Below are 8,863 nucleotides of genomic sequence, written 5' to 3'. Positions count from 1 at the left end.
AATATCTAGCTTTGGGAAATACACCAAATAAAACCTGATTTAAATCTTGTCATTTTTAGAGCTATAAAATCTCACCGTCCACACCAAAAGCCTCGTCTTTCGTCCAAACGAAAACTTGTTTACCCCCTAAGTTTACGATCAAAACACCCCTTCGAGGGGAATCGTTGACAACAACCGTTTGGCATTTTCGCCGCGAGATTTTGCAAGACTTGTGTCACTTCCGCCCGTGGCTGTATCCATTCTAGCCACTTCCGGCGCTTCGCTAATACGCATGTTGTTCAACGGAACGGGCTAACGTTTAACATGGCGTTAAGCAAAACATACGGACAGAAACCTGTTAAATTTCAACTGGAGGAGGATGGAGAATTTTACATGATTGGATCAGAGGTGTGCAATTTAACGCACTCATTTTTTTTACGGTGATTTATGTTTGTATAAACCGCACATTGTTTTGCATTGAGTGCTAATACATTAGCTAGCTAGCTAAGATTGTTGTCATTTGGAATAAGATCTCTTAACTGATTGATGAATCATTGAAAATAATCAGTCCTGGCGTTTTACACATCAAGTAACTTATAGGGCTATCCTTTGCGGTGTAGTAGTGTTATTACACGATGCGAGTTTACCAGAGATAACGTTAAAGAGTACAGTCAGTGACAGAACTACGGCTAATTGTTTAGTCAGTCCTATCTCATTTTCCATTATATGTCTGTTTTCAGGTGGGGAATTACTTGCGTATGTTCAGAGGGTCCTTATATAAGCGCTACCCATCACTCTCAAGAAGACTAGCGACAGTAGAAGAGAGAAAGAAGATCGTAGCATCATCTCACGGTAAGTGTGGTGTTCACTGTACACGTTTGATACGAGGTCTAAGGACCTGAGGGGTTAGAGTAAGCTGGAAGTGGCACTTTCTATCTTACAATATAAGCAATGTTTTGTGTTAGATCACGGTTACACCACTTTAGCCACCAGTGTGACGCTGCTGAAGGCCTCAGAAGTAGAGGAGATATTTGAGGGGCATGATGAGAAGTACAAGGCCGTGTCCATCAGCACTGAACCTCCAGCCTATCTCAGGTAAACCATTTCTCACCTTTGATAAAGAAAATACATTCGCACTTGCTTGGTGTTTGAACATGGTCATTAAAAAGTAGGGATGCACCGATATAAAAATTTTGGCCGATACCGATAACCGATTATTCTTTATTTTTGAAAGCCGATAACCGATATGTTGGCCGATAAATCTATATCCAAATTGTTATATACTTTTTGAGAGCCTGATTACAAAAAAGGTCTCATCATTAAAAGTCACATCCCAAACACTAAAGGCTGCAAACGAACAGCGCGCATCTGAAGTGTCTCTGAAGGAAATAATGCATTATTTATCGGCTTTAAGATATCATCAGCACTGACTTATCAGGCCGATACCGATAACAGAAAAAATGAGCATTTATCGGCCGATACCGATATGGTGGCCGATATATCGTGCATCCCTATTAAAAAGGATTCTTATTCATAATAAAAATTGCAATTATTACATTTCTCATAACTGATTAATATTATAGTCTTGTTGCATTATATAGGTCATTTAAATAATACATTTAGGGAAAATAAACTTCTTTCGTTGGGGTTCTCCTTTCCTCTGTTGTTGCAAGAAAGAAATTATATTTATATAAATATCTCTATAGGTGTTTTTTTTTTTTTCAGTTTCAACAAGCAACCCCCCAAAAAAAGAACAATAGTTAATCATTTTTATGGACAAGTTTATCAATACATAAACATCAATATTCATCTACAAATGTTTTTCACTAAAAGATTTTAATAGGAAGTTGCCACATGAAGACGTGTGAATAATTTTGAGTGATGACACTAGTGAAGAATTTATGATGCTTAGTAGACGTAAGGCCCGTTTACACCATGAACGATAACCGCAACCATAACTACATTAGCATCCACACCAATGATAACCTTCTGTTTATTATTAGGTCATTTTTTGTGCAGCTGTAGTTGTTGCATGACAGCACATCTGCTTATTTAACCCATGTGTTTTTTTTTGTTTTTTTTTAACAGGGAGCAGAAAGCCAAGAGAAACAGTCAGTGGGTGCCCACTCTTCCCAACAGTTCCCATCACTTGGACGCTGTGCCTTGCTCCACCACCATTAACCGCAATCGAATGGGACGTGACAAAAAAAGGACCTTCCCGCTCTGGTGAAATTTTTCTCTCTCTTTTTTTTTAAATAATCTTTCAATTTCACATTGAGCTGAGCATCACAGTTCATAAAGTCAGTGAAATTCATCAGTTTTTGACCGCATATGTGAAAACATGTAAAGACTCACTCCTGTAATGATTTTGTTTTAATGTCTGCTTAAAGGGACAGTCCACCCATACACACACACACACACAGTGTTGGACATAGTGTGAAGAGCTGGGAAATAGGCAATATTTCTTTAATACAGCTTCCAACTTTCTTTGAATATATTCATACAACTTTTGATTAGTCTCCAGTTGAATGTTGCCTATCAAAACATCTGCTATTTGCTTGAGAGATTTTTGAGGAGGAAATCTGCTTCTCTTTTTTCTCTTCATAAATTGCGGACAGTGAGTTGTCTGGCAAGAGCAGATTTATCTTGGTGCTCCAACTGTCCAGGTTTCATGATCATCATGACACCATATTTTTCGCATTGGTTTGTGATTAAAGTTGTAGCAATTGCAGCTCTTTCATGGATGTTGACTTTGTGAAACTCTCTGTGTTCAGTTTTTTGTGGAAACGGGGTCTTTAGGGTGAATATTGAGGTTCTCTGTCACTTTTGCTGCAATAGTTCTGTGTTGTTTGTACACAATACTTCTTCTTAGTGTTTGACGGTCCCTATCATTTACTTTTGGTTTTTGCCCACTATTATTTTTCACTGCTGAAGTCTTGCCATGCTTTGTGTACACAGTCATGTTGTTTTTAAGACATTAAACAGTTGGGACATAAAGGTTACAGACATTCCTGATAAATGGGCTTGCATGATTTTCCCTTACGCACTTGAACTAAACACTGCTGAAAAGAACTTGTACTACACTGATATTAAACATACAGAATATAGACAACAAAAAGAAAAAAAAGATCATTACAATTTTTTTTTTACTGTAGTCTACACAAGTTATGTATCACATTGTTTTGTCCTACCCCTGTATATAATTTAACTGGTTTAATTTTTTACACCCTGGATGTGTGCCATTTCAGCTTTGATGATCATGACCCTGCGGTCATCCATGAGAACGCCACTCAGCCTGAGATCCTGGTGCCCATCCGACTGGACATGGAGATTGACGGGCAGAAGCTGCGTGATGCTTTCACATGGAACATGAATGGTAGACTCCCCTACACACTTCCTGAGCAGCATCCACTGAAGTTATTTTTGAATGTTTTTTATTCCGCATTACACAATACCCTGAACTCGCTTTTTTTCCCCTTAACCTTAAAGAGAAGCTAATGACTCCAGAGATGTTTGCTGAAATCCTTTGCGACGACCTGGATCTGAGCCCACTGACCTTTGTTCCAGCCATTGCCTCGGCCATCAGACAGCAGATAGAGTCCTACACCACAGACAGCATACTGGATGAGCAGATGGACCAGAGAGTCATCATCAAGGTACATGCGTCATTCTGTCCTCGATTTCAATAATCCTATCTTTAAACATCAGCATAGCAGTATCAATATTTTGTTTATTTTTCAGCTGAATAAAAATAGATTATCATGATTTTTTGATTGCTCTTTTTTATCTATGTAGTTAAACATCCATGTTGGGAACATATCTCTGGTAGACCAGTTTGAATGGGACATGTCTGAGAAGGAGAACTCTCCTGAGAAGTTTGCTCTGAAGCTGTGCTCTGAACTGGGCTTGGGAGGAGAGTTTGTCACCACTATTGCATACAGCATACGCGGCCAGCTCAGCTGGCATCAGAGGACCTACGCCTTCAGGTTCAGACTCGTGCGCACATACACACGCACTCTCAAATCCTTTATTAAAGGACACTTTATCACAGTCCACACCGGATATAAATTCAGAGATAAAATGTGGTGTGAAGTGTTTGTGCATTGTTAAATTGCTGTATGTTGATTGTCCCCATATGGTTACAAAGACATTTTTAGAGTTTGACTCATTTAAATATTTTTCCATTTATATGCTAAAGAGCATAGGAAAGTGTTCACAACTTGAACTTGCAAACAAATGTGAACTTTCTCCAAGTTGGACATCTTTTCAGACTGTGTCTGATGTCTAGAACATTACGAAACTCATCAAAAAGGTCTTGGCAGAGGAAGATGTAAATTTAGCTGAGTTTTGTGAAATTACTAGAAAAGATCTGGCTAAAAAGAACAATGTCTTTTTGTAGTGAGAACCCTCTTCCCACGGTGGAGATTGCCATCCGGAACACAGGTGATGCTGACCAGTGGTGTCCACTGCTTGAGACACTGACAGATGCTGAGATGGAGAAGAAGATCAGGGACCAGGACAGAAACACAAGGTAAGAGATTGAACTGCCTTACTTAAATTACCATTTTGCCCCATAGCAGATGTGTACCAACTAGAGAGACAAGCCATATGACAACGACAAACTATTACTTCTCTAAGACCAATTATATTAGTACTTTGTACAGATTTTCATTTGGAGATTTTGGAGGTGTTGTGACTCATATCAAACTTTTTCTGTTTCAGGCGAATGAGACGACTTGCAAACACGGCCCCAGCATGGTGAAAATATCAGCCCCCTCCCACAACCATGTAAATCTGAAGAGGCAAATACCAATAGAGCTACAACCCAGCGTTACTGACATAAAAACATAGAGACATTCCACTGGCCAGTCCAGATCAGAGTAACATACTGTAAACTAAAGCAACATCTGTTCCAGTCTGGCCTAGTCAAAGCCTGTGTCGTGACCTGTCCCCGTACCCAGTATCTGTCATCTTGGAGACAGACAGTCTCTGTCTTGAAATGTTGAGAATATTTTATGGTATCTTTATTTGTCTTGTTTTGTGTTTATGTATAGATGCCATTTTGTAAACATAATGTGCTTTTAAATAAAATTAAGATGAAGAAAGTCTGTTAGAATGCTTTTTGTTCCCAAAACTTGCAAGGACAGTCCCAATGGGCCAAGTGTCTTAAGAAATAAGAGCCTCAGTATTGTGTTCTGAACTAGCAAACTAGTCACGTGACTCGAGTGTTGTAGATATGGGTATAAAAATATGAGCCATATTTTTATTTGCAAAGCAGAAATATCCAACAAACAATCCCATGGCAAATACAATACAAAAGAAAACTTAATACATCAGCCTTCAGACAAACAAATGTATTTGTATTCATATTTAGAGAAAAACCCAAGCATCCATGTGGTTTTTAGGAAATTTTATCTTTTTGTGGAGCACAAATTCTTCCAGACAATCCATCTTTCAGTTTCAGTGCATAAAAGCTTTTTGTTTTTTTTGCAATGGTGCTAACAAAAGGCCAACGGCTTGAAAATGCATAGTCTGCAGTTCAATTTGGCATTTCAGATAGTCGGCACATTTGTGAATGTGTCCACCTGCCTCGCCGCTGACTGTGTTGTGGGAAAAGAGATATGCCACAGTATTGTACCCAAGAAAATACCCTCTTGTGGAGTTCACACCCACTCCAAAATGATGGATTATAGTATGGGAGATTGAATGGCTTCTTTCAACTCCAATCCTGCCAGCCACCGCTGCTTTGTAATATTCATTAAATAGAAGTTGTCAAGAAAACAGCAATTGTTTCAAACCATGTGGTGTGAAGTAAAACAGAAAGGCATTGTTCCTTCAGAACAAAATAACAAAGGAAAACTGTTCGTGATGTGCATGGCACTGAATGCAAAATTTGGATCTATTTATTTTGTACACAAAGGCACTAAGGTGGCCATAGTCTCCAACTTTTCTGGATCCACAGTGGACCCCTTTATCAAGGAGTGTCTTCCATTACACAGTTAGAACTTGACATGCAGACATAAACTTCCCCAACTAAACAAGGAGGACTTTAAAAGTATGACAAGATTTATTGCTGTCTTTGAAACCTTCAGTTTTCTTCTCCTTGAAGATCCTCATCATTTTGACCTTGGCCAGCATCATCTGGACCTTGTCCATTCCGGGATATCCCACTCTGGTCTTCCGGAAGAGGGGTGTAATTTGGATCTTCTTGAGGCATGTCAAACAAAACTCGACTACAAAACATGAATAAATATTTCTGATTTAGTTTTCTGTGTTGAAGGCAAACAAATGATAAAAAGAAAAATATTTCAAATATTTATAGTCATACTCACAAAATTCCAGGAGTGGCAAGAAGCTTTCTGCCTCCGGGCTGGTTAGGAAATACATCCTCCAGGAAGTAATAGATGTGTCCTACAGCGATCCCTATATATACACAGAAACATCCATACATAATGTTTTAAGAGAAAAAAAAAATATTCAGCAAGGACACTGATCAATTGATTAAAAGGGACTGTAAGTTATTTTAAATAAATGCATTTATCAAATAAAGAGTCCTACAGACTCCAAAGAGTCCTATAAATATATTTTATCATTGAAAAAGCAGTTGAACTGTTCAACTCTGATAATAAGAAGAAATGTTTCTTGATCACCAAATCAGCATATTCAAATGATTTCTGAAGTATCACGTGACACTAAAAGACTGGAGCAATGGCTGCTAAAAATTCAGCTTTCCAACACAAAAATAAATTACATTTTAAAATATATCCAAAGAGAATACGGCTATTTTAAACTGTAATAACATTTCACAATATGTCAACTACTGCATTATGTAATGTTTATGCAAAGTCAGTTCTTTTGTCATGAGCATTTCAGGACAAAAGTTAACATACCCAGGAGATCAATAACAATAGAGTTGCCCAGTAACAGCGAGAATCCCATGAGCACCCAGGGAAGAAATGGGGCCTGGAAGTTGAGCAGGCCAAAGAAGTTCATGCGGACATAAGGGTTCCTTCTACTCCAGACATAAACCAGCATTATAGTAAAAGCCTGTCCTAAAAAGAACAGGTTGGCAAATAGACCAAAGAGCTATAGACATCAGAGTTAAAGAAATGAAAAAGACAGAAGACTGAAATAGAACAAAAAACTTAATTTAGCACTACGAATAAACAATATGAAAGGATGAAATGTTCCTTATGAATAAACATTGACACTTCAACATATGATACATGGTTTGGTGAAAAAATGCATTCTTGGTTGTTGTTAATGCGATGGATGCTGAAGGATACAGTCATAAGAACACCACCGAACAGGAACATATAGACAAAATCTGCCGTTCGACCGCGGAAAGAGCCTTCCTCCAGCATTCGACAGTAACGATATCTGCTCAGTCAAGGGCATAAACTCAGATGACCTACAGCACAGCTGCATACGAGCCAAACGGCCGTTATGCAAAGCAAACACACTGTGAAACTGTGTGAATGTGTTTTTGTGTGCACACTTCCTAAACATTTCACAGACGGCCAACAGCGAGAAAAGGATACAGAAAAATCATATTGAACAAGAAGCTGAATCCAAGAGGTCCAAAAAACAAGAAGTTTGTGATCAGTCGCCATACCTGCAAAGGGGAAGAGAGGAAACATAAATGTATATCAAAATAAAAGAATGAATAGGCTTGATAAAGTGGTTGTGATAAATACAACGTCTCAATGATAATAGGGTACTAACCTGGTATTTCTTTAATATTAACTCAGGGTTAAAATAGAGTTGAAACGGTGTGATGAACTCCAATTGCTGTAATAAACAAAAAAAAGTCAAGCAAGTCACAAGAAGGTTTTCTGGTGACCATGAAAAATGAACCTATTTTAGACTGTTCCTCTACGTTCTTAATAAGTGTGATTATTGGGTAGTTAACTGTGACAAGCTATCCTTCATATAAAACATTTTGTGTCATGTATAACAAATAACATTTTATGACCTCATTAACTGAGAAGCTGTTTATAATATTTGCACTTTTAAAAATGTATTTGTCACACTGCAGTAAAGATGCAGCACAAAAAATACAATACACAAGATAATTATATAAAATATATACGTTTTTTTACATTATATACTAAAATCAATTCTTGACACACAAACAAAATGATGTTTCATAATTATGTTGGTTATTTAAGCATTTACACTGACACTGAATGTTGAATGGGGGGGAAGATGATAACAATTGTGAAGACATATTGACTTACAGTCTTCAGTATGTGATGATTCTATATTTATCTTGCGATGTAAGTCCAGTATCAGGTATAACGTTACTGTCTGTAGCCTGGTTTACTCACCACAGCTGCAGTTGTCAGGACGCATGCAGTAGTATATGCTCGCGTGACGGCTGGGATCTGCATGTACTCTTGAGTGACGCTGTTTGCCATGATTTTTCTCCGGCGTATTAATAAACTCTTCTGCACACTTTCACTGTGTATCCGTATGGTCACTTCTCCCACAACACATTTCAGTACACTGACGCTGACCAACGATCGTTCGGTTCACTGTGGATGGGCTTTAATGCCTCAGTAGATCCATGTCCACGTTTAGCCTTAGCTTCAGACTGTTTATTTTTAATCGTTCATAATGTTAGCGTTTGGATATGAGTTTTAACGGGGGCGGAGTCAGAGTGTGTCGCTTCGCTTCAGCACCTCCACGTGGATATAAGGAAAAATCTCTTGTTGTTCCGTGGACCAATGAGATTGCACGGTTCCACTGACGTCATGAAAGTCATGGCGTGAAAGTAACCGTTTTAGGAATTGTATAAATTACAAATATTCATATTGTTTTCAGTTTTGAATTCGTTTTATATTCTTTAATCTTCTATTATCTGATAGAAGATATTAGAATT

At 38.1% G+C, this 8,863-nt stretch overlaps 2 protein-coding genes across 3 annotated transcripts; one reads left to right on the top strand and one right to left on the bottom strand.

Annotated features, from left to right (window-relative positions):
* Positions 1-223: 223 nt before the first annotated feature.
* smarcb1a (SWI/SNF related BAF chromatin remodeling complex subunit B1a) lies at positions 224-5,084 on the top strand. 2 transcript variants are annotated; one of them, XM_016295450.1, is made up of 9 exons: positions 224-387; positions 720-831; positions 966-1,074; positions 2,068-2,205; positions 3,228-3,355; positions 3,469-3,635; positions 3,775-3,965; positions 4,379-4,510; positions 4,702-5,084. In XM_016295450.1, exons 1-9 carry the CDS (start codon positions 304-306, stop codon positions 4,739-4,741), a joined length of 1,101 nt encoding a protein of 366 aa, XP_016150936.1. In that variant the 5' UTR covers positions 224-303; the 3' UTR covers positions 4,742-5,084. The 2 variants fall into 2 exon arrangements, with proteins under 2 accessions (XP_016150936.1, XP_016150935.1); XM_016295449.1 differs by having other exon boundaries at positions 945-1,074.
* A 134-nt stretch (positions 5,085-5,218) lies between these two features.
* Positions 5,219-8,640, bottom strand: derl3 (derlin 3). Its single transcript, XM_016295451.1, has 7 exons — positions 8,310-8,640; positions 7,705-7,770; positions 7,521-7,594; positions 7,266-7,359; positions 6,870-7,065; positions 6,312-6,402; positions 5,219-6,212 (listed from the first exon to the last, which is right to left on the bottom strand). Exons 1-7 carry the CDS (start codon positions 8,397-8,399, stop codon positions 6,068-6,070), a joined length of 756 nt encoding a protein of 251 aa, XP_016150937.1. The 5' UTR covers positions 8,400-8,640; the 3' UTR covers positions 5,219-6,067.
* Between the last annotated feature and the right edge of the window lie 223 nt (positions 8,641-8,863).

This window comes from Sinocyclocheilus grahami, unplaced genomic scaffold (assembly GCF_001515645.1).
Source record: "Sinocyclocheilus grahami isolate Dianchi unplaced genomic scaffold, SAMN03320097.WGS_v1.1 scaffold336.1, whole genome shotgun sequence".
Lineage (NCBI taxonomy): Eukaryota > Metazoa > Chordata > Actinopteri > Cypriniformes > Cyprinidae > Sinocyclocheilus > Sinocyclocheilus grahami.
Note: the sequence above shows the minus strand (reverse complement) of the source record. Positions and strands in the feature narration are given on the sequence as shown.

Coding starts and splice junctions, on each gene's coding strand:
- smarcb1a (XM_016295449.1), top strand. CDS start 304: ATGGCGTTAAGCAAAACATACGGACAGAAACCTGTTAAATTTCAACTG. Junction 1,075..2,067: donor GAACCTCCAGCCTATCTCAG/GTAAACCATTTC, acceptor TTTTTTTAACAG/GGAGCAGAAAGCCAAGAGAA. Junction 2,206..3,227: donor AAAAGGACCTTCCCGCTCTG/GTGAAATTTTTC, acceptor GTGCCATTTCAG/CTTTGATGATCATGACCCTG.
- derl3 (XM_016295451.1), bottom strand. CDS start 8,399: ATGGCAAACAGCGTCACTCAAGAGTACATGCAGATCCCAGCCGTCACG. Junction 7,771..8,309: donor TCCTGACAACTGCAGCTGTG/GTGAGTAAACCA, acceptor TGTTTATTACAG/CAATTGGAGTTCATCACACC. Junction 7,595..7,704: donor TAATATTAAAGAAATACCAG/GTTAGTACCCTA, acceptor TCCCCTTTGCAG/GTATGGCGACTGATCACAAA.